General features: G+C 40.7%; 1 protein-coding gene across 1 annotated transcript in view; it reads right to left on the reverse strand.

Moving 5' to 3' along the window:
- Positions 1-7,682: 7,682 nt before the first annotated feature.
- CIB4 (calcium and integrin binding family member 4) overlaps positions 7,683-25,833 on the reverse strand; it is an 84,779-nt gene continuing 66,628 nt past the window's right edge. The window contains exons 4-7 of the mRNA XM_036748088.1: positions 15,357-15,498; positions 11,651-11,760; positions 9,668-9,756; positions 7,683-7,759 (exon numbers count right to left, since the gene is read on the reverse strand). Of these exons, the coding sequence (XP_036603983.1) occupies positions 7,729-7,759; positions 9,668-9,756; positions 11,651-11,760; positions 15,357-15,498 (372 nt within the window). The 3' untranslated portion in view covers positions 7,683-7,728. The remainder of the gene's footprint in view (positions 7,760-9,667; positions 9,757-11,650; positions 11,761-15,356; positions 15,499-25,833) is intronic.

The following is a 25,833-nucleotide window of genomic DNA, read 5'->3' on the forward strand; positions in this document are numbered from 1 at the left end:
AGCCAGGTTGTTGACACATATGGCGTAGTCGGCAGGATCTGGCTTTAATAAGGAAGCATGGCATGTTGGGGTACTGGGTTGGTTGAATGTTTCCCAGTTTTTGGATTGCTCTTTGTACTTGGAGTGGCTATGGTTCTGTGCAGCCTCAGGAGCAACAAAGTCCTGAAGAAAAACAGGCCAGTGGAAGTGCTGGGCGTGGTTTCCCAGGAGCCCAGAGCAGGAGATAATCCCTTCTTCCCATGGCTTAAGCAGATAAGCCTGGCCCCGGAGGACTGTGCTGAAAGGGTGAAAGTCTTGAGATTATATTGTATATGGAGTTTTGAAACAGGAGTGGAGAATGGCCTTGGAGAGTTGGAGAATGGCCTTCCTACAGATTTGGCAGGAGGGGCTGGTGAGGAGAAAGAAGAAGCAGACAGCAGCTGCCAAAATATTGATCCAAGAGACTGCCTGCATAAGAACTTTAGAAAGGTGAGAGCAGTGAGCTGCTTTCCAGCTGACTTTGGTGAGGTGAGCACAAAGATGGGGAACCACCTACATCAGGATTCCAGAAGAAGCCAGGTGAGGCCAGCTAGAGTTGGAACCCAGGAGCCTGAAATCCAGCCCTGGGGCAAGATGAAAACTTTGCAGCAAGGCACTGAGTCTGCCTTTTTGGTCCCTTCAGCTTGGGCTGCTTGGGATCCAGGAGGGAGACATGGATTTGTTTTTGTTGGGGTGGGGGAAGTGCCTTGGACCCCCAGGGACCCCACCCTGTTGGCTTTATTGCCCAGCAGACCCTCTGGACTTGGAACCGGGGACTGGAACTTAATGGGGAGAACAGACCCTAAAAGAACTTTGTTTGAACTCTTTCTTTGAAATTGGGACTTTGGGTGCCACGTGGAAGCCTGCGATGGCAGTGTGCTGCTGAAGAAGCATTTTATTTGGACACTTTATGAGCTTAAGAGATTAACTTGCTTTGACATAGGGGTGGACATTTGAATAGTTAACAAGTATTTTGGGAATGATTGATTGAAGAAATTATCTTGCTCGGACCTAGGGGTGGGTCACATTTGAATTGTAAACCAATATTAGGGAATGTCACTGAATGATATGTTTTGCTTTATTGTGAACGATATGTTTTAGTTTTCTTTGTAATTGGATCACAATGTATGTTCTAGGATACATGGCTGATTAGATTATGTATCCTAGAACAAGGGGTGGAGTGTAACCAGAATGGCCTTTGTTTTCTTTGAGTGACTCAATTTATCTCAGTGAGCTTTACTAGGTGCTAAGCCCCAGACCCAAACCCCATTAGGTGTTAATGTAATCCATGTGGATGTGAACCTCCCAGGGTCCTAAGGGGAGGGGCCAACTCAAGAACCAATCACCAGAGCCTGAGCTCTGGTGATTCAGATGATGTTTAATGTCTGAAGCCCTATAAGAAGGGAGGAGAGAGCCATTGCTGCGGTGCTCTGGAGATGGTGTTGATGAGGAGACTCTGGACAGCTGTAGTTAAGGAGCCCTCCAGCTTGTAAACCCAGATGTTGAGACTCTGTTGAACTCTGGTAACTATGTGTTGGAATTGAATCAGACAAAGTCTGTTGAAGTTTGTAATTTGTTTGCATTTTGTTTTGAAGTTCAGGGTGCTGTTTTTTTCCCCTGAACTAACTGAATGATGTTTGAATTAAAAGTAAGCTTGTCAACCCCTTCACCTTGCTTTCCTTAATTAAGCAGATCGAAAGAACCTGTGCTATTGGCAGCTTTCTGGGTGCTGGCTGTGGGTGAATCTTATACCCCCACAGAAGCTACCAGCCAGGTTGTTGACACAGAGAGAAAGAATTTGGAACTCAAAAATGTAAAAAAAGAATGGAAAAATTGTTTTTACATGTAATTGCGGGGGAAACAAAATATTATTTTTTTAAAATCATCATTTAAAATTATGTCTGCCCTAGGGCAAAACCCCAGTCATCTTATTTCTGGATGGTAGGATATCAAAGACACAGGAAATAGAAAGGTGACTTCTGAAGTTTGCCCCTAGGAAAGGACAAGGAAAAGTTTCTATCTACTTCCCTCTTATGCTACCTGGTCCCATGGCACAGAACAATGTAGCAGCTATACTAATGTGTGGCTTCTCCCTTCTCTCCCTTCCAATTCTGCATCCTTTTCTTCTCCCTGCTAAAGCAAGCTCTTTCTAACCAATATGGCTTCTTCTCCTGCCTTCTTTTCATAATATGACCTCTCCCTGCTCTCATGGCCCAGAACTGAAGCTAAACCTATCAGAATTATTGATCAGTGACAATATGGCTTTATGGCCTTGGAATCAGCTATTTTAGATGTTTTTAGTCCCCTCATTTTACAGAGGAGGAAACTGAGGCCCAGGGGAGGGGGGAAATGATTTGCTCAGGGTCACATGGCTGGTTAGTAATAGATCTCAGATATGAATCAAGGTTACCTAACTCCAATTCTGCTGTTTGCTATACCAGATATCCTTTTGGAACATGCACATTTGAGGAAAGACCCTCATTTATAGCTATATCATTAATGGCAGGAAAATCATTTCCGGTTCCAAGCAGCTCTTGAAACTCAAATTTGGGACCGACCTGTAACCATCGACAGAGGACTTACCTATGCAGTGATAACCAGCTTATTTCCTCCCATTATACGAGAAAGTGATTTGTCCAAAGGACTACATTTCCCACAAGGCTTGAGGCTGAACAAGTATCCCAGCTCATAGGATCACAGATCTTAAGCTGAAAGGGGCATCAAACAGAATCTAACCCTGTTCCTTCATTTTACAGATGAAGAAACTGAGGCTCAGGGGAGATGGTGACTTGCCTAAGGTCACATAGTAATCATTAGAATCAGGTCCCCTGACTCCAAAGTTGGCGTTCTTGCCACTATATTCACTGTCTCCACCTCCCTGCCTCCCAAACAAATTACTATGTATAACCCGCCAATGCTGATTGGATCCAAAGAGGCTATCCATGTCAAGAGGTTTAAAGGGGGTTACAAGATCCTTGGAGGTGAAGGGATGGTAAGGTCCTGACTGCAGTGAAGGGAGACCACACACAGTGGCATACATGGTATTTTGAACCTTTTATGTCCCATCTGGATCATAAAAGCAAGCTTCTAGCTTTTCTTTGTCCAGCCTTGTGGGAAAGACTTCAAGAAATAGAAGCTAGTATGGAAGTGTCCACCTCAACTTATCAGTACAAAGTGATTATATCTTTCCATCATGTTCAAAAGTTAGAGAGATTGAAAGGAAATCAGATGATAACATTTGTAGAGAATGTTTTGCTACTTGATTCACTCCTTTGTTATCTGTGGTTTTTTTCATGTTTTGATTAAATACTTTTTTTAATAGTATTTTTTCTCCAATTACACATAAGGACAATTTTTAGCATTCATTTTTTAACAAGATTTTGAGTTCCAAATTTTTCTCCCCCTCCCTTCCTCACCTCCCCTCTTCCAAAAATGGCAGGTAATTTCATATACGTTACACATGTGCTATCATGTAAAATATATTTCCATATTAGTCACATTTGTGAAAGAAATAGATCAAAAGGAAAAAAAACCATGAAAAAGAATAAAGTGAAAAAAGTATGCCTTGATGTGCATTCAGAGTCCATCAGTTCTTTATTTGGATGTAGATAGCATTTTCCTTCATGAGTCCTTTGTACTTGTCTCAGATCATTGTGTTACTGAGAACTGACTCACTCATGGTTGATCATCATGCAAAGTTGCTGATACTATGTACAATGTTTTCCTGGTTCTGCTCATTTCACTCTGCAGCAGTTCATACAACTCTTTCCAGATTTTTATGAAATCTGACTGTTTATCATTTCTTATTGCACCATAGTATTCCATTACATTTATATGCCACAGTTTGTTCAGCCATCTCCCAATTGATGGGCATCCCCTCAATTTCCAATATTTTGCCATCATGAAAATGGTTGCTATAAATATTTTTGCCCATGTAGGTCCTTTCCTCTTTTTATGATATCTTGGGATACAGACCTAGTAGTGGTATTGCTGGATCAAAGGGTATGCACCATTTGGTTGCCCTTTGGACATAGTTCCAAATTGCTCTCTGGAATGGTTGGATCAGTTCATAATTTCACCAATTTTCCCACATCCCCTCCAACATTTATCATTTTCCTTTCTTGTCATATTAGCCAAGCTGATAGGTGTGAAGTGGCACCTCAGTGGCGCATTTCTCTAACCAAAAGTGATTTAGAGTATTGTTTCATATGCCTGGAGATAGCTTTTATTTCTTCCTCTGGAAACTGCCTTTTCATATCCTTTGACCATTTGTCAATTGGGGAATAGATTATATTCTTATACATTTGACTCAGTACTCTATATATTTGAGAAATGAGGCCTTTATCAGCAACACTTGCTGTAAGGAATGTTTCCCAGTTTTCTGCTTTCCTTCTAATCTTGGCTGCATTAGTTTTTGTTTGAGCAAAAGCTTTTTTAATATAATCAATATCTGTTTTACATTTCATAATGCTCTCTATCTCTTGTTTGATCATGAACCTATGACTTACTTAACTTCTTTAAAAATTTGGATGCTATACATGAATTCTGAGTGTTTCCCTCTATCTTGGAGGGGTTGAGAAATTGGACAGAGTCTTGCTTTGCATTCTCTACCTCATCAGGGTGTCTCTAGAAAAAGAATTTGGATGCTATATCACTTGGTGTATATATGTTTAGTATTAATATTACTTCATTGTCAATGGTACCTTTCAGCAAGATGCAATTTCCTTCCTTATCTCTTTTAATTAGATCTATTCTTGTTTTTGCTTTCTCTGAGATCAGTATTACTACCCCTGCTTTTTTTCACTTCAGCTGAAGCATAACAGATTCTCCTCCAGCCCTTTACCTTTACTCTGTGTGTGTGTGTCTCTTTGCTTCAAATGTATTTCTTTAAACAATATATTGTGGGATTCTGGTTTTTTGATCCATTCTGCTGTCTGCTTCCATTTTATAGGAGAGTTCATCCCATTCACATACACAGTTATGATCACTAACTGTGTATTTCCCTCCATCCTATTTTTCCTCCTGTTTGTCTTCTCTCTTCTTTCACCCTTTCCCTCCTCACCAGTGTTTTGCTTCTATCTGCTACCTCCCCAACTCTGCTCTCTCTTCTGTCATCCTCCCTACCCTTTATGTAATCTCTTCCCCTCCTACTTTTCTGTCAGGTAAGATAGATTCCTATATTCAACTCATTGCGTATATTATTCCCTCATTGAGCCAATACTGATGAGAGAAAGGTTCAAGCAGTGCCCATCACCCATCCTCCCATCTTTCCCTCTACTGTAATAGGTCTTTCATGCTTCTTCATGTGAAATAATTTATCCCATTCTACTCCCTTTCTTCTGCACTCAGTGTACTCTTCTTTTTCATCCCTTAATTTTTTATGTCATTCCCTCAAACTCAACTTATACCTATACCCTCTATCTATGTATATTCCTTCTAGCTGTACTATTAGTGGTACAATTTTTAAGAATTCCAAGTATAATCTTCCCATGTATGGATGCAAACAGTTCAGCTCCATTGAACCTCTTATGTTTTCTTTTGCATTTTTACCTTTTAAGACTTCTCTTGGGTCTTGAATATTGGAGATCAAAGTTTTTGTTCAATTCTGGTCTTCTCTTTATGAAAGCTTGAAATCCTTCTATTTCATTGAATGACCATTTTTTCTCTTGAAGTATTATGCATAATTTTACTGGGTAGGTGATTCTTGGTTGTAGTCCTAGCTCCTTTGCCTTCCAGAATATCATGTTCTATTACCTCCAATCCTTTAATGTTGCAACTGCTAAGTCCTAGGTAATCCTGATTGTGGCTCCCTAATATTTGAATTGTTTCTTTCTGGGCACTTGCAGTATTTTTTTTCCTTGACCTGATAGTTCTGTAATTTGGGTATAGTGTTCCTTGAAGTTTTTGTTTTGGGATCTCTTTCCTGAGGTGAATTCTTTCATGCCTGTTTTGCTCTCTGGTTCTGTCAGGGCAGTTTTTTCTTGCTAATTTCTTGAAAGATGCTGTCCAGATCCTCCTTTTGGTTATGGCTTTCAGGTAGTCCAATGATTCTGTCTCTCCTGGATCTGTTTTCCAGGTCAGTTGTTTTTCTAATGAGGTATTTTACATTTTCTTCTATTTTTTTCATTCTTTTGAATTTGTTTGATTGGTTCTTGATGTCTCATAGAGTCATTAGCTTCCACTTGCCCAATTCTAACTTTTAAGGGGTTGTTTTCCTCAGTTAGCTTTTGTATTTTTTTTTTCCATTTGGCCAATTGTACTTTTTAAAGAGTTGTTTTCTTTAGCAGATTTTTTGCATCTCCTTTTCCATTTGGCCAGTTGTACTTTTTAAGCAGTTGTTTTCTTTTTCCAAGCTTTTGACTCTTTTTCATAATTCTCTTGCATCATTCTCATTCCTTTTCTCAATTTTTTCTTCTACATCTCTTATATGACTTTTAAACACCTTTTTAAGCTCTTCTATGAGTTCTTTCTGGGCTTGAGACCACTTCCCATTTTTCTTTGTGGTTTTGCTCATAGGTATTTTGCCATTGTTGTCCTCTTTTGAGTTTGTATCTTATTCTTCCCTGTGACCAAAATAACTTTCTATGGTCAGATTCGGTTTTTGTTGTTGTATTTTACTTCTCTCTCTTTTTTTTTTTTTTTTACCTTTTTCCTTTCTTTTAAATTTGAGCTCTGCTCCTGGGGTGGGAGGAACATTGTCTCAGGCTCCTTGTGCCAGGGGCTGCAGGCTCTGGCTTTTTACCTGGTGCTATACTGGTATTGCCCTGAGGCAAATGGGAGACCCTTGTATCTGGTAATGTACTGAGGGAGTGGAGTGGGGGGGGGGGGTGGCTGGTGCTGCTGGAGCCCATAGGGGTCTGGAAGCTTATCTGGTGCTAGGCAGTGTCTGGTGTGTGCTGAGGCCGGTGGGGTGTTTCTGAATTTCCCTGGGGCTACACTGAAGCAAGTAGCAGTTTGTTGGTTGGAGGTTGCCTGTTTGCCCAGAGCTACACTGAAGTACGTGGCGGTTTTCAGAGCTGGCATCTGCCCTGTTCCCCTGGCTATGCTGAGGTACATAGAGAAGTTGGAAGGGGGGCGTCCTGGTGTTGATGTTTGCCTGTTCCACTGCATTGGGCCCCAGATCTACCACTGGTTTGCTCAGGTGGGGCTTGCTACTGGATTTCTGGGACCTAATTAAACATTTCTTCCATTGGATTTGTTTGTCTCCACACCAGCAAGAACTCATCTGTGACTTAAATTAATAGGCTCCTAAATAGCCTGTTGAGCCTGGCTTTGCTGAGAGGGATACTGCATACAGCTTAACATTTCTTCTTATTGAACATTCCTCTAGGTCAAGACCACTTCTTGAATTATCATCTAATAAAATGTCCTCCCAAGCATTGGCAGTCTTAGTACAGTCTGCAAACCTGATAGACAGTGTGGCCAAGAGGGACGCTACATGCAACTTAACTGAGTCCGCTCATTCTGTTGGACCCTCTTTTATGTCACAACATGGTACACTGCCTGGGTTCAAGGAAAACTGAGCCAGAAGGGTAAGGAAAATACCTGACTGTGGCTTTATTCTCTTAAATGAAACAGAGATACACTTGTAACTGTATCCCTCCCTTAGCATCCAGAGATTAGAGAGAAGTGAACAGGATTCTAGAGGTCTCCCCAGTGGCAGCCAGAAAACTATTTGGTTAGGATGTTCTCAGTAAGGCAGCTTCACCATCAAAGGTCCCAGGAATTAATCCGAAAGGAACTAGAAGAAGAGCAGAATATTCAGAAGGTGTTGGACACTACAGGAAATTCTGCTTGTGCTGAGCATGGGTGTGATACAGTCTTTATGGTTTCTAATTCTTTCCGATCATGTTATATCCCCCTGGAAGCCCCAATTCTTTTTCAAAGGATTATAATCATCACTAATATAGATAACCCTCTCCCTCATTTTGCTGATGAGGAAACTGAGGCCCAGAAAGATGAAGTGATTTGCTCAAAGTCACAAGCTAATTAGGAGTCAGTTAGTCAGTCACTCAACGAGCATCTATTAAGAACTTACTGTGTGCCAGGCCCTGCACTAAGCACCAGGGGGATCACTAAATGAGAAAACATAGAGGAAAAAAATATAACCCAGGATAGAGCCGTGGGGGACACCCACAGTTAGCGGGTGTGACACGGATGAAGAACCATCAAAGGATATTGAAAAGGAGCATTTAAAAGGATAGAAGAGAACCACAAGAACTCAGAGAGGAGAGAGTTTCTAGGGGAATGTCATCAACAATGTCAAATGCTGTAGAGGGACAAACCGAGATGGATAAAAACTGAGAAGAGGCCAATAGATCTGGCCATTAAGGGATCACTGATCACTTTAGGAAGGACAGTTTTAATTGAATGAGGAAATCAGAAGTCACACTGCATAGAATTTAGAATGAAGTAAGAGGACAGGAAATGGAGGCGCTTTGTGTGGATGGCTTTCTCAAGCAGTTTAGCCGAGAAGGGGAGAAGAGTTACAGGACAAGAACTACCAGAGATGGTAGGATCAAATGAGGATGTTTTAAAAGAACGGGGGGAACGCTAGTGTGTTTATAGGTAGCAGAAAACAATCAGTAGACAGGGAGATATTGAAGATAGGCAATATATTGGGTATGATAGTGGGAGCAAACTGCTGGAGAAGATGAACGTGATGGGATCAAGGATACATGTAGGGAGGGGGGTGCTCCTGTCACCTCTTCATCTCAGACAGGAGGGAAGGAAGAGATAGTGGGCAAAGATGTCTGAGTGATGTGAGATGAGGAAGAGGGGAGAAGGGGGAGCTTTCAATAAATGGTCCCAGTTTTCTTTTTTCTGCGAAGCATCAAGGTCCTCACCTCAGAGAGTAGGGAAAGCGAGTGCTGTGGGAGGCTTAAGGAAAGACAAGAAAGTTTGGAACAACTGCTATGGACAGTAGAATGGTTAATGGCAGGGCTGGGATTCAAACCCAGGTCCTTAGTCTCTCTAGGGCTCTTTCCACTGTATTAGGCTGCCGGCAAGATAAATACACACATGGATCCCAGGATGTTTGAACAGAAAGGGACTTTTCAGATAAAGTCCAACCTTTCCCATTTTACAAATGAGGAAAGTAAGACCCAGAGAAGTCATGTGATTTGCTCAGGGTCATACGGCTAGAAAGTTGGGCTGTTGCCCTCATTGTTTCTTCTATCTTTCCAGGCTCTGTTGGGACCTAAAAACTCAGGAGTCAACATGGTACAATGGAAAGCAAGCTGGCTGTGGAATCAGAGGACCCAGGGCCAAATCATGGCTCTTTACTCATTTACCTGTGTGACCCCTGACAAGTCATTTAAGCAATCGGGCCTCAATCTATCATCCAATGAGTTCTAATTCCTCCCCTGTCTCTATATTATAACTTCTGTCTAGATAATCTCATATGAAGCCTGGATATCTCCACTCCACCCTGGCACAGGCCTTCATCATCTCATGCCTTACTATTGCCATAGTCTTCTAATTGGTCTCCCTGCCCCAAGTCTCACCTCATCACAGTCCATTCCCCATTCAGCCACCAAAATGATTTTCCTAAAGCATGGGGCTGACTGTCACCACTCCCCTCAGTCAATAAACTCCCTTTCCCCTTCCCCCTCCCCTTTTATAGCTGCTGCTGAGGAAAGTTCCTTACTTCATGAAATCTGGGGACTTGGACATGGCATGTTCAAATTCTGAGAAAGACAGCATGTGGTCATTGTCCAGGTCTGATTCTTCCAATACCTGCAATGGAGAAAGAAGAAATGAGGAGTCCAGGAGATAGTACAAATAATAAAGTAGAGAACAGGTAGGGAAAAGGGCATTGAGGTACCCTCTGGCTTGGGCCCTTTGCCCAGAAATTCCCCAGGGTCATCTAGTAGGTCATGTTTTAGAGGAAACATCTGCTGGGCAACTCCAGCCCTTTCTTGCTTACTTTGGGTGTGAACTCTGGAAATCCCATGCTATTTACAACAGCCAAGCTGGGCTAGAGGCCCCAGGGAGCCTTACCTGGATAGTCCCTAGAAGGCACAGTGCCATTTGGAGGTGGGAGAAGTGGGTTGGATTTGATTGTTTTTTTTTTAAGTAAGCAACTTTGCAAAGTAGGGAGCTCTCTATTCCTACACCCTCCAAGCATTTGGTGTTGCCTGGTTTTGTTGTGCCAGCTATATCCTTCTTCTTTGGCTGGGAGGGCTCCCAGATAGCTTCATGGAGAAGGCTCAGGGCCAGGGCATTCCTGTCTCCATGAATGTCTCCTTACGTTAACTCTCCTCACATGCCCCCAACACACCGAGGCACACAGTCCCTGCCACGGAACTGGATTTTGCCATTGGTGGGTAGGGGAAGGATATGATGGCTATAGAGCTGTAACTAGCAATTTCTACACACAGGACAATAAACACAAATGAAACCTTAATTCCAGGGAGTGGGACAGTGGAAAGGGGAGCAGCAGCATGAACCCTGAGCTGTTTCCAAGAGGAGAATAAAGAAACAGGGCAGAAGAGTTCATTCAGAGTATAGTCAAGTCGGGGAAGGGGAGGAGGAAGTATACACCACTCCACCTAGTAGTAGGTGTTTAATCAATGCTACTTGACAATTGGAAGCTTCCTATTTTAAAAAAAAAAAGTATTCTTGCTGTTTCTGTCCTGTTGCTGGAGGAATATAAATGCTGCCAGCACACTCTACATTTCAGTACCCTGGGGAAAAGCCTTAGTTACCCTACCCTTGTTACAGTTTTGATCTCTTTTCATAAAATTGACAGGGAAGATAGTAAAATAGAGCCCAAGAGAAATGGAGTCACAGAACACTAAAGTCCAGCGTGAATGGCATCTCCTACCTCTTAGGAAAGCGGAAAATGCCCCTGAATCCAGCAGTGGGATTGTTATCATTAAATATTGGGCTACTTTTATGTGTCAAAGGCTTGGCCAAGTTTCACTCAAGGCCCTGAAATACTCTAGAGGCAAGATGAGCTAGCCCTAAAGGTACAGTGGGAAAAGCACTGGTTCTGGAGTCAGAGGCCCTAGGTTCAAATCCCACATATAACCCTTGTGACCTTGGGCAAGTCACTTAATTTCCCTGGGCCTCAGTTTCCTCATCTGTAAGATGAGGGGTTTGGACTAGATGGCCTATGAAATCTCTTCTAGCTCTTGACCTATGATCCTGTGATCTCTCTTGGCCATTCCTCAGCATAGTCCACTTGAGAACCCTAAAACTACAAATAGAAAAGACTCACTCTGTGGCCTTGAGTTAAAATTTGGAACATTTACCGACCCTTCAGGGAATGTCCCCCTGCCATCCCCTCCCCCTCCCAAAAAAGGGCAGGGCACTGAGTGGGAACAAGAAGATGACCCTGGTGAATGTAGCTTACTTAGCAATGGCATCCAATTACTTAGACCGTGGCCACACATTTGATCCCTATGTAAAGTCAGCCTTTTGCAAATGCATGCACTTGGCCATCATGAGAGGGAGTTTGGATGGTACAGAGCAGTTTCTCTCTACTGCCTTCCTAGCCACTTATTTGAGGGACTGGATCAGTGAAGGATTTAGCACACCTCTCCTAGGCCCTGTGGGACCCACCAGTGGTGAAGTGAAAGTCAGATTTCGCCCTTCCTCCATGGACCCCCTCCCATCAGGTACATACGTGTGTAGTCAGGTTCTTTAGCAACTCGTCACCCACATTGGTAGTGTTTAGCAATCTCTGGATGATGCATTGGAGGTCATCCTCATCAATGAAGCCATTCTCATTCATATCTGCTGAGAAGAGGTGATTCTTGAATATAATGAGGAAGTTGAGAGGGATTGGTAGGGGAAGATCTTCCTCTCAACCTCATACCACTAAAGGCCAGTTACACCAGCTTAGGCAGCTAAGTGATACAGTGGTCAGCACTGCAGACCTGGAGTCAGGAAGACTCATCTCCCTGAGTTCAAACTGGCTTCAGACACTTTGTGACCCTGGGCAAGTCACTTAACTCTGTTTGCCTCAGTTTCCTCATCTGGAAGGAAATGGAGAACCATTACGTATCTTTGCCAAGAAAACCCCAAATGGGGTCACGAAGAGCTGGATAGGACTAAAAAACAACAGAACGACACCTGAAAGATAAATATAAAGTAATTAATGGGGAAGATACTAACAACTGGAAGGGAGTGGAATAGGAAGCGGCACCTGAGTTAAGTCTTCAAGGGAGTTGAGGATACCAAGAGGTGGAGGTGAGGAGAAAAAAACCATTTGAGGCCTGGGGCCTGCACAAAGACACCAAGAAGGGAGATAGAATGTCATGTACAGGGAAAAGTAAATTGGCCAATATTTGAAGAGGATAATAAGCCTTGGAGAAGCCTTAAAAGATAGATTGCAGCCAGGCTGTGGAGGACTTTAGAAAACAAACAGAGGAGTTCACATTTTATCCTAGAGACAATAGGAAACCACTATAGTTTCCTGAGTAAGGAAGAGATATGAGGAAAACCAAAATTGACTTAGAAATAAGCTAATTCCCAATTGGAGATGGTCTTGGCACAGACAGTGACTTATCAACAACCCAGTGAGATAGATAAGAGGATATAGTCTGGAGCTTTGGTTTCATTGTTATATGGAATACCTAGATAAAGAAACTCAGACTCTATCCATGCAGATCAGGGCATACTCTGCAACATGGAGTCTTAGAGAGTGGGCAGGAACACTGAGAAGCTAAGTTACTGGCACAGCATACTGGCACAGCATACTGCCAGCAGGTGTCAAATGTGGTGCTTGAATCTCATCTCCCCCCAACTCCTCCACCATCCCCACTTCCTGATTCCCAGGTTAGTTCTCTACTCGTGACACCAGCTGCCTCTCTTGTAGGTAATACAAGTATTATTTATCCCCACTTTAGAGGTGAGGAAATGGTGGCCCCGGCAAATGAAGTGATATACTCAGGGTCACATGACTAATAAATGTCAGGGCTTGATTTGAACCCAGGTCCCCAGCTCTTTTTCTATGCTGAAGAAGAAGAGAAAGAAGAAAGAAAAGGACATTCACGAGGGATTCATGTGTATGATGGACGCCAACCAGATGTTTTCTATTTCTATCGAGACCAGACTATGAAAAAAAAAACAGAAGGAAAGTATCAATTTTTGGGAGACTGAGGCTTAGGGCCAATCCAGAAGCAAAAACAACCCAGGAGTTCCAGGAGAAGCATCACATGCAACTTGATGGGTTTTGAAAGATGGCACTCGGACTTACTTAATCCAGGGTCTACAAAAGGGTGCAGTTTGTTTCTTGATCCCTTCCTAAAGGATCCTCCGCAATCTACCAGCCACACACAGAGTGGTAGGGACCAGCTCTAGGACTAGCCTTCCCCAGCTATAGTAACCAGAATGACGTGGCAGCATCTCCTCCTACCAGCAATAATGCCTCCCTCCCCTTCCAGCCCTTCCTCACTCCCAGACTTCCAGACCATGCTGCCTCATCCTGGAACGGAGTTCCCTCAGTACCTGGGCCTCCTTACCCTGGAGCATCCAACCACCCCTGTTAGGAAGTTTTTAGTAGTGTTGGTGTGTTAGGTGTGTTGTGGGATAATCTGGAAATGGCTATGATATAAAACCAATCTTTCCTCTTAAGGAGCTCACGGTCTAATGGAGAAGACAACATGCAAACAATTATGTACAAACAAGAAGTCAAAGCTGTCAGTTAAGCTTATTTTTAAGGAAGCTCAGGCCATGGACACAGGCAGGGAGTGGTCAGTTTTCTCCTTCTAGACCTGCAAGTATGTATAAGTTTCCTACACAGCTCCCAGGAAAAGTTTTTTATAACCTTTTTCTTCTAAGTTAGTGGAGATTTGGCCTTGCAGATAGAAAACTGGCCTCCAAATCAGCAAGACTTTATTCTTCCTCAAACTGATTGAGTGACTCTAAGTAAGTCACTTAATCTCTTCCTCCTTACTGTTCCTTGTATAAGACACTTCATCTCGCAATTTTAAGCATTTTCACTGTCTCCCATGCCTGAAATTCCCTCCCTCCTCATCTTCATCTCTTGGCTTCCTTCAAATCTCAACCAAAAGCCCACCTTCTGCAAGAAGCCTTCTTACATGAGTACCTCCCCCTCTAAGATCATCACCAATTTGTCTTGTTTGTACATGGTAGTTTGCAGGTTGTCTCCCCCATTAGACTGAGTTCCTTGAATGCAGAGACTATTTTTTGCCTTCCTTTGTATCCCCAGCACTTAGTACAGAGCCTGGCAAATAGTCGGTGCTTAATAAATGTTTATTGACTGAGTGCTCCAGGCCACTTGCTCTTCCAGATGCTTATAATTTAGAGAAGAGGCACAGGTCTGCATCTGTGATATTACCAAACACCATGAAATCGCAGGTGCAAATCCACCCCCTTCCTACCTCCCTCCCCTTCCCCCATCCCCATCCTTCCCCCTCAAATGATAAGATGAAAGTTTCCTAATCAGGATCCATTTTTCTTTTTATTTGCAAGGTGAAATTTTCATGTGATGTCATCATGCTAAGGTAGCCATAAGAAATTATTGTCAAAAGAAAAAGTGATCTCCTAGGAAATCTATTTCCTCTTAAAATTTGTTGGATGATTCTTGCCTTATTTGCTAAAAGACAGCACATCACAGTCAGTTTCCCCCTTTCTTGGATTCAGGCAGTGAGCTCCAGACCCCATTCCCCCTGCTTGGTTGCCCTTGCACCCTTCCTTGGTGAGCTTCTCCTTTCTGACTTGACCTTTTCCCTCACAAGTATAGATTTGGGTCCCTTTTCAGCATCTTATTAACGAAACTCTAAGGCACCTGTTCCTCCCCTGTCTCCAGTCACCTCCGCCACAAATGACTGGCCACCCTCACCAGACACCACGTAACCTTTCCTCATCACTCCCCCTTGTCCAGTTTTGGAACCACGAACCACAATCAAATCAACTCTGCCCTTTTTTCTGGATAGGATGCTTCCATCAATTCCCCTATGGCCAGAGATGTACTAGTAAATGTTTTACATCTGGATCTCCAAAAAAAAATGTATGCACCACACACTTTTAAGCTTAATATGCATTATGATCATTTTCTCCATCACTTTCTTAAGTCTAGACAATCAATCAACCAAACAAATCAAGCTGTGATTTGTAGCGTTTGCCAATTTCCAGGGTATAAGAGCTCATGAAAATTTATCAATCACCTTTATCAAGGAACAAGTTCAAGCTAGCTCTAGCACATTCCTACATGAAATTGGGGGGGGGGGGGCAGGGTGAAATAGCCTGGGGAGGAAGCATAGAGAAGCAAGAGAAGAGAAGCCTAGGATCATCCCTCTGACCCCCAAAGTCTTATTTATTTTTATTCATTGAGTACCGTGACCCTCAATGGTATGGTATCTTACCATAGATGCGGAAGGCATATTCAATCTTCAGGCTGGGGCAGGCCTGGGCACTAAAGACGGAAGCCATTCCCAAAACATCTTCAAATGAGAAGACATCATCATGGGAGAACACTCTGCAGATTCTGTCTCTGAAGGGGTTAACCTGCTGAGCAAGGAGGAAGACAGTTATATCCACTGTCCACATGCTGGTGTTCTGTGTCCATGGCCTGAGCTTCCTTAACAATACGTTTAATTGGCAGCTTTGACTTCTTGTTTGTACATAATTGTTTGCATGTTGTCTTCCCCATTAGAATGCGAGCTCCTTAACAGGAGAGATTGGTTTTATATCATAGCCATTTCCAGATTATCCCACAACACACACACACACACACACACACACACACACACTCACACAGCATTAAACCTCCCTTTATAACAGATACAGTAATTCTGGCAATGTATATAATATTCTAACCCTGTAGTCCCCCACTTTCCTCTTGAGGACAAGGCCATATGTTTCATTATCTGTTCTCCAGAATTAGAATTAGTCCTAAGAACCACTCAGAGTTTGCCTTCTTATTACTGTCATTTCATTTACATTATCGTCTATTTATTCACCTGGTCCTGCTTACTTCATTCTACATCAATATATATAAGCCTTGGGGCAGCTAGGTGGCACAGTGAGTAGAGCACAGTCCCTGGAGTCAGGAGGATCTGAATTCAAATCTGGTCTCAGACACTTGACACACTTACTAGCTGTGTGACTTTGGGCAAGTCACTTAACCCCAATTGCCCTGCCTTCTCCCCTCAAAAAAAAATTCATATGTCTTCCCATCTTCCTGTGAAATCTACATATTCATCATCTCTTATTGCATAATATTTTATATAATAATGTAATAATATTTTGTATAATAATATTTCATATAATAATAATTGAGGATAATAATAGCACCAATAGCTTGCAGAGTTGTGAGGATCAGATGAGATAATATTTGCAAAGTGAGTGGCACAGTGTTTGGTATGCAGTAGGAACTTAATCCAGTCTTCAATATATAATATAATATATAATTCTATATTACAATAAAATTATCTATATAATATATAATTCTATATTATACATAATTATATTCTATATATGGAATTCTATATTATATATAGAATATATGTAACAATAACATAGTAGAATAATGCAATGTATATGTAGTCTATATTTTATATAGAATACATTACAAAATTCTAATGTATTCTCTATTACATAGAATGACATACAGAATTCTATGTGACATATAGAATTATGTATAATATAATTACAAGTAACATAGCTAACCTATTCCACTGATCCACCACTCTGTTTCTTAGCCAGTACCAAGAAGTTTTGATGACTGCTGCTTTACAATAAGTTTAATATCTGGTATGGCTAAGCTACCTTCCCTAGCATTTCTTTTCATTAATTCCCTTGATATTCTGGACCTTTCATTCTTCCAGATGAATTTTGTTATTATTTCATCCAGCTCTGTAAAATAATTTTTTGGTAGTTTGATTGGTATGGCACTGAATAAACAAATTAATTTAGGTAAAATTGTTGTTTTTATTGTATTAGCTTGGCCTAACCTCGAGCAACTGATGTTTTTCCATTTATTTAGATCTGACTTTATTTGTGTGAAAGGTGTTTTGCAATTGTGTTCATATAGGCCCTGGGTTTGTCTTGGCAGGTAGACTCCCAAATATTTTATAGTGTCTACAGTAACTTTAAATGGAATTTCTCTTTCTATCTCTTGCTGTTGTGCTTTGTTAGTATTATACAGAAATGCTGAGGATTTGTGTGGGTTTGTTTTATATCCTGCAACTTTGCTAAGTTTTTTATTATTTCAAGTAGTTTTTACTTGATTCTCTAGGATTCTCTAAGTAAATCATCATATCATCTTCAAAGAATGATAACTTAGTTTCTTCTTTGCCTATTCTAATTCCTTCAATTTCTTTTTCTTCTCTTATTGCTACAGCTAACATTTCTAGTACCAAATTGAATAATAGGGGTGATAATGGACATCCTTGTTTCACCCCCAATCTTATTGGGAATGCATCTAGCTTATCCCCATTACATATAATGCTTGCTGATGGTTTTAGGTAGATGCTATTTATAATTTTAAGGAAGACTCCATTTATTCCTATGCTTTCTAGTGTTTTTAATAGGAATGGGTGTTGTATTTTGTCAAAGGCTTTTTCTGCATCTATTGAGATGATCATATGGTTTCTGCTAGCTTTTTGGTTGATATTATCAATTATGCTGATAGTTTTCCTAATATTGAACCACCTTGCTTTCCTGGAATAAATCCTACCTGGTCATAGTGTATTATTCTTGTGATAAGTCGCTGCAATCTTTTTTTGCTAATGTTTTATTTAAAATTTTTGCATCAATATTCATTAGGGAAATAGGTCTATAATTTTCTTTCTCTGTTTCTACTCTTCCTGGTTTAAGTATTAGTATCATATTTGTGTCACAAAAAGAATTTGATAGGACTCCTTCTTTGCCTATTTTCCCAAATAGTCTGTAAAGTATGGGAATTAATTGTTCTTTAAATGTTTGATAGAATTCACATGTAAACCATCTGGCCCTGGAGATTTTTTCCTAGGGAGTTCATTGATGGCTTACTCAATTTCTTTTTCTGAGATGGGGCTATTTAAGTATTTTGCTTCCTCTTCTGTTAACCTGGGTAATTTATACTTTTGTAAATATTCACCCATTTCCCTAAGGTTGTCAAATTTATGGGCATACAATTGGGAAAATAATTATTAATTATTGTTTTAATTTCCTCTTCATTGGAGTTGAATTCACCATTTTCCTTTTTGATGCTGGTAATTTGGTTTTCTTCTTTTTTTAATCAAATTGACCAAAGGTTTATCAATTTTATTGTTTTTTTTTCATAAAACCAGTTCTTAGTTTTATTTATTAGTTCAATAGTTTTCTTGATTTCAATTTTATTCATCTATCCTTTGGTTTTCAGTATTTCTAATTTGATATTTAATTGGGGATTTTCAATTTGTTCTTTTTCTAGCTTTTTCAGTTGCCTGCCCAATTCATTGGTCTCCTTTTTCTCTATTTTATTCATGTAAGCATTTAGAGATATAAAACTTCCCCTAAGAACTGCTTTTGCTGCATCCCATAAGTTTTGGAATGTTGTCTCATTGTCATTCTCTTGAATGAAGTTATTAGTTGTTTCTATGATTTGTTCTTCGACTCACTCATTCTTTAGGATTAGATTATTTAGTTTCAAATTAATTTTTAGTTTATCTTTCCATGGTCCTTTATTACAAATAATTTTTATTGCATCATAATCTGAAAAGGATGCATTGACTATTTCTGCCTTTCTGCACTGGATTGTGAGGTTTTTATGCCCTAGTACATGGTCAGTTTTTGAGTACGTGCCTTGTATGTACGACTGAGAAAAAGGTAAATTCCTTTTTAACCCCATTAACTTTCTCCAGAGGTCTATCATATTTACCTTTTCTAAAATTCTATTCATCTCCTTAACTTCTTTCTTGTTTATTTTGAGGTTAGATTTATCAAGTTCAGAGAGGGAAATGTTGAGGTCCCCCACTAGTATACTTTTGCTGTCTGTTTCTTCCTGTAACTCCCTTAACTTTTCCTCTAAGAATTTGTATGCTATACTACTTGGTGCATAAATGTTAAGTAATGATATAGCTTCATTGTCTATGGTGCCTTTTAGCAGGATATAGTGTCCTTCCTTATCTCTTTTAATTAGATCTATCTTTGCTTTTGCTTTGTCTGAGATTACGATTGCTACCCCTGCTTTTTTTAACTTTAGCTGAAGCACAATATATTCTACTCCAGCCTTTTACCTTTACCCTGTGTGTATCCCCCTGTTTCAAATGTGTTTCTTGTAAACAATATATTGTAGGATTATGGTTTTTAATCCATTCTGCTATCCACCTCCATTTTATGGGAGAGTTCATCCCATTCACATTCACAGTTGTGATTACTATCTGTATCTTTTTCTCCATCCTATTCCCCCCTCCTGTTTATGCTTTTATTTCTCCCTCCTCCCTTCCACTCCTCAAAAGAGTTTTGCTTTTGACTGCCACCTTCCTCAGTTTACCCTCCCTATTGACTCCCTTCCCTTATCTTACCCTTTTCCCCTTGCTACTTCTTCCCTCCTTTCTGACCACCCCACACCCCTTTTCTTTCCCCTTTCCTCACCTACTGCCTGCAGGAAAAGTTTGATTTCTATACTTATCAGAGTATGTTATTCCCTCCTTGAACCAAATCCACTGAGAGTAAAGCTCAAATACCACTCTTCTCCCTGCCTTTTTTCCCTCTACTATATTATGTTTTTGTGTCTCTTCTTGTGATATAATTTACCCTTTTCTACCACCTCCTTACCTCTTCTCCCAGAACCATCCCTTTACACCCCTTAATTATGTTTTTCTTATCATTATATCAGTTATTTTATACTGACACCCTCAGTCTATGTACATCCCTTTCAATTGTCATAATAACTGTACTATTCTCAAAATTGACATATATATATATATAAAACAATATAATCCTATATAAGGATTAAACAATTTGTCCTTATTGAATAATAAGGTTTTTCCCCCTGTTTACTTTTTTATGTGTCTCTTGAGTTTTGTATTTGAAGATCAAATTTTCCATTGAGCTCTGGCCTTTCCATCAGGAAGGTCTGGAATTCCCTTATTTCATTGAATGTCCATATCCTTGCCTGAAAAATTATGCTCAATTTTGCTGGATAGTTGATCCTTGGTTGTAGTCCAAGCTCTTTTGCCTTTTGGAATATCATATTCCAATTCCTCCTGTCTTTTAATGTAGAAGCTGCAAAATCCTGTATGATCCTGACCGTAGTTCTGTGATATTTGAATTGTTTCCTTCTGGTTGCTTGCGGTATTTTCTCCTTGACCTGATAATTCTGGAATTTGGCTACAATATTCCCTGGAGTTTTCAATTTGGGATCTTTTTCAAGGGTTGATAGGTGGATTCTTTACAGGACTATTTTACCCTCTGCTTCTAGGACCTTGGAGCAGTTATCCTTAAAGATTTCTTGGAAGATACTGTCCAGGCTCTTTTTTTCATCATGGCTTTCCAGTAGACCAATGATTCTTAGATTGTCCCTCCTGGATCTATTTTCCAGGTCAGTTGTTTTTTCAATCAGATATTTCACATTTTCTTCTATTTTTTTCATTCTTTAGATTTTGTTTGACTGATTCTTGATGCCTCATAGAGTCATTAGCTTCTACTTGCCGAATTCTAATTTTTAATGTATTGTTCTCTTCATTTGGCTTCTGAACCTCCTTTTCCATTTGGTTAATTTTACTTTTTAAGAATTCATTCTCTCCACTTAGATTCTGGACCTGCTTATTCATTTCACTGATTTTGCTTCTTAAAGATTTGTTCTCATCAGTGAATTTTTTTTTCCATTTTTTCTTTTGCCTCTCTAACTTGGTTTTTAAAATCCTCCTTGAGCTCTTCCAGGAATTCTTTTTGGGCTTGAGACCAGTTCACATTCTTTTTTGAGGTTTCAGGTGTGGGTATAGTGTCAATGCTGTCCTCTTCTGAATTGGTATTTTGATCTTCCCTGTCTCAATAAAAAGAATCAGTAGTCCTTGGTTTTCTAGATTGCTTCTTCATGTTGGTTATCTTTTTCCTGGCTTTAAAGTGGATCTATGTTTCTAGGGCTCAGAGGGCTCTATCCCAAGTTTCTTGTGCTGGGAACCGTGCGCCTAGTTACTGGCTTTGTGTGCTATGGCCTCTGGTTTTGTGAGGTGTGGGGGAGGGGTGGTCTGGCTGCTGGAAGTCTCCTCTTCTTCTAGGGCTGTGCTACAGCATGGGTACCCCTAGAAGTTGTCTGTGCTGCTGTCTGCCACTTCCCCTGGCTGTGGGAAGGCACCTCTCAGTTCCTGGTGTTGACCCTCACTGGCTCCACCCCCCCTGGAGCTCAAGAACTCCCACTGTTTGGCTACTGAAGCCCTGCTTCCAGCTCTTCTGTTTCAGGGTTTCTCCCAAGGGAGTATTATCTGGGTGAGGAAGGGAGGGATGAGAGATGTTTTACCTGGTCATCATGCCTCCTGGAAGCTCAAGAAGGTGAGTGTCAAACCTTTAGACTGTGGGCTGCAAGCCTCAGGAGTAGTTGCTCTTGCAGCTGCATGCGCTGTGCTGCTGCCTCCTGTAGATCCAACAGACTCGCATCCTAGGTTGAGAGACCTGGGGATCACCACCAGTTTCTCGCACCTAGTGTTCTCCCAGTCTGGATCACTGGCTGAGTTCTGCAGCTGCTCCCACTTTGGTGTGGTCTGGTGTAGTCCTTATTCCGGGCACTTTCCCAGCCCACAGATCCATCCTGGGGACTCTCTTGGCTTGGAAATTTGCCACACTCAGTCTACTTGGGGCTTCTAACTCTCTCAGATATGCTCAGATTCACTTTTTTAGAGGTATCTGATAGAATTTGTGAGAGATCTCTGGTGAGAAGCTATTTTCACTCTGCCATCTTGGCTCTGCCCCCCACATTTCTTCTTTAGGAAGCATCTCTCCTATAGGTCAGTCACCATACTAGGCACTGGGGATACAAAGATGTAAGAGAGGTAATCCCTGCCTTACAAGCACTTATGTTCTGTTTTTGTTTGTTTTTGCTTTAAATAGTACTTTATTTTTTCCCACAATTATACATGAAGAAATTTTTTAGCATATTTATGTTCTATTAAAGGAAGGAAGAGAATGCAAAATATTCACAAATGTTCAGAAATATACATGATGGGAGAGGGGCAGCGTGAGGAAATAGTCAGGGCATCCCTACCATCAAAAACACAGTGGTCCAGTATTTGATAAGGCCAAGAAAACAACCTACTAGGACAAGGACCTGCTATTCAACAAGAACCACTGGGATACTTGGAAACCAGTTTGGTAGAATTAAGTTTAGATCAACATCTTACTTATACCATCTATGTATTACAGTAATCTCTAAATGGATGCAGATTAATAAGGGATTATACAACTTAAATGTAAGAGAACATGGCATAAAAATAATTAAAGGAGAATGAAAGGAAGAATCTTCCACAATTATGGCTAAGGGGAGATTTCTCAAATAAAGTATAGAGGTAATCCTAGAATGCTGTGATTCCATAAAGTTAAAAGATTTTTGCACAAATGGAGTCAATTCAATTAGGATACAAAGAGTCCAGTTAATGACCTCACAGAAGGAGAAGGTAACAGAGGCAACAAGGTGTTAATGCATTAAAAGTTTTTTAAAAATACTTCTTTATAAATCCCTTTATAAAGTACAAAAGGATGATTATGGCAAGAGTTAGGAGGAGAGGGCCATGAGAGATATAGTGGCAATAGGATACCCCAGGCTTGGCAATGGATCAGATCTAGAGGAAGTAAAGGAAAGTGAAGAATGGGGGATGAATGACATTGCAAACCTGGAGAAGGGAAGTTAGAAAGACAGGTGGGTTAGCAGACTTGCAGATCCTAACACAAAGGTATCTTGCAAGTGTTCCTTAGACTTGATGACTGGACTACGTTATGGAAGATAGAACATATTAAAAGGGAACGAGATATTTAAGGGGAATTAGAGGGAGTGGATAGCATTGTGGATTAGGAAAATACTCACATGAGGAAATCCAGGAACCAGAAGGGAAAGCATGGGGAAGAACAGAAACAGAAGGAAAAAACAATATTGTTATCAGTGTGCTATAGACCACCGACAGAAAGGGGGAAGAGATGAAGAGTTTGGGAAACAGATCATATTTCTGGCCTGGAAACCTGCTATAGTGAGGATAGGGAGAGAAGCTAGACCTGGGATTTCATTGACATAAGGCATTCCCAGATAAGGAAATTATCTCTACCAATATAGGTCAATATCTTCTCTGGAACTTACAGTGTTAGTGAGTTTCCTAGAATGCTGATAAATTAAGCGATTCACCCAGAGTAACATAGACAGGATGTCTCTCAGCTTGTCAGAGGTAAGATTTGAACACAGGTCTTCTTGGCTCCAAGATTGGCCTCTATTTTCTACACCACACTGCCTCTTGTAATGGTGATAGAGGACTTCAATTACCTCGACATTTGCTGGAGCCCTTTCTCTGACCAGTGCAGAAAAGCTAATAATTTCCTGATTTATTAATGACAATTTCATCTTTAAAAATAGGAGGAACCAATGAAGGGAATATCTATTATGAATGTGATTCTCATGGGCTAGGTGAAGCTAATAGAGCTATTGGTCTCTGGCTTTGCTTTATGTTTCTGCTTTTAGCACACATATCTACCAGAGACATTTTGACCAGCAGCAAACTCTTCCTAGATCAACAAAGAAGAACTAGTTGCTAGACTAAAAACAAGTATTCCATCTTCAAATTTAAGGTAACTAAGGAAAGGGAAGTCAATCATAGTCTGACATGCAGGCTAGACTTTGGGAGAGCAGATTTCAGGTTTCAGAGAAAGGATAGGCAGAGTCCCACAGACTCAAATTATCTAGAGGAAATCAGTCCAAGTAGGATGGGAAGCTCTCAGAAATGACATTCTAAAGGCACAAATAGAAACCATTCTGATGAGGAAGAAAGAGGTAATTGTTTAGAGACCAATTTGGACACACAAAGAACTAACCGACCAAGGACAGGTAATGGAAAATGAACACAAATGTTTGGTGTTTGGTAACACAGTCTTTTAAGAGTAGCATTAGGAGGACTGAAGCTCAGAATGAGTTGAAATTGGCACAGAAAGGTAAGAACAATGACAAAATATGGATTTTCAAAAGCCATATTGCGAAGGGGAAAATAAAAATCAAAGAAGGGAGAGGACTCTTGCATGGACCACGGAGAGAAGGTTGAGATGCACTGCCCTTGTTTGCCTCTCTAGTCTATGCCAAGGAAAATTATCTTTGGGCTGGAAAGGATAGAACAAACAAGTAAGAGGAAGCTGGTATTTATGAGATCATAAGAGAGTACCAAGCTGTCCTTGACAAGTTCAAATACCCAGGACTGAGCTACATCTTTGGGTCTGTAAAGAACTGGTGGATAGAACTACTGAGCCAGTAATACTTGAAAGATTGTGGGAAATAGCAGGTGTTATATACCATTTGTTGAAAGAGGGAAGAGAAAGGAGTCTGTAAACAATAGGCTAGAGACTGGTATCTGGAAAAAATTGAGGCCAGATTATTAAAGTGTGGTGGTGAACATTTAGAAAAGGAAGTATTTGGTGATCACAGAGAAATAGTCTGGCTTCATCAAGCATGGCCAGACTAATTTCAACTACTTTTTGCACAAGGCTACTAAACTGGTAGATCTAAAGAGTGTTGTATAATTTAAGTACATTGTAGCAAAGCATTTTGAAGTCTCTTATGCTATTTTTATGAAAATGATGGGGACATATGGAATGTAGGATAGGACAGTTACTTGGATTTGGACTAGTTAAGTAGAGAAGACCAAAGAGTTGTCATTAATGGTTCTATGTCAGTTTAAACAAGGTCTGCAGTGGAACATACCACAGACCTGTGCCTAGCCCTGTTATTTAACATTTGATCAGTGACATAGGTAAAGACATGATTGTCAAATCTGCAGATGACACAAAATTGGGAGGTATAACTAACACATTGGATGACGGGACCTAAAAAGATCTTGACAAGCTAGAATGTTGAACTAAATCTAACAAGATGAAATTTAATAGGGATGAATGTAACATTTGGGGGGCAGCTAGGTGGCTCAATGGATAGAATGCCAGAGCTGGAGTCAGGAAGAGCTGAGTTCAAATCCAGACTCAGACACTTACTAGCTGTCTGAACATGAGCAAGTCACTTAACCCTGTTTACTTTAGCTTCCTCATCTGTAAAAAGAGCTAGAGAAGGAAATGGCAAACCAATCCATTATTTTCAGCAAGAAAATCCCAAAAGGGATCATAAAGAATTGTGCACAACTGAAAAATGACTGAATAGGGGGCAGCTAGGTGGTGGAGTGAGTAGAGCACCGGCCCTGGAGTCAGGAGGACCTGAGTTCAAATCCAGCCTCAGACACTTGATAGATTTACTAGCTGTGTGACCTTGGGCAAGTCACTTAACCCCAATTGCACTGCCTTCCCAACACAAAAAAAATAAAGAAAAAAAAAAAGAAAAATGACTGAATAACAAAACATCTGCCTCTAAAGCCAGTGATTTGTCCACAACCACACTGCCTCCCTAGGGAATATACAGATAACTCATCCAAGTAACCTACTGCAGTTTCAGAAATAATGACAAAGCTTTTCTCTAGCAATGACAGCAACCTCTCCCAAAGAGGGGCATCAAGTCCCACAACGGAGTTGATCCCAGCTTTGCAGACAAAGAGAAATCCCTCCATCCCCAGAGCCTACAAGGCTGAGATAGTTTGAGCATAGGTCACTCTGCCAGAAGGTGGCAGTGTAGGACTGAAATCTCCAACCACAGTTCCTCTTTTAGAAACAAGATTTCATGCAGAATTTAAAAATAAACTGGGTTGCACA

Source organism: Trichosurus vulpecula, chromosome 3, assembly GCF_011100635.1.
Source record: "Trichosurus vulpecula isolate mTriVul1 chromosome 3, mTriVul1.pri, whole genome shotgun sequence".
NCBI lineage: Eukaryota > Metazoa > Chordata > Mammalia > Diprotodontia > Phalangeridae > Trichosurus > Trichosurus vulpecula.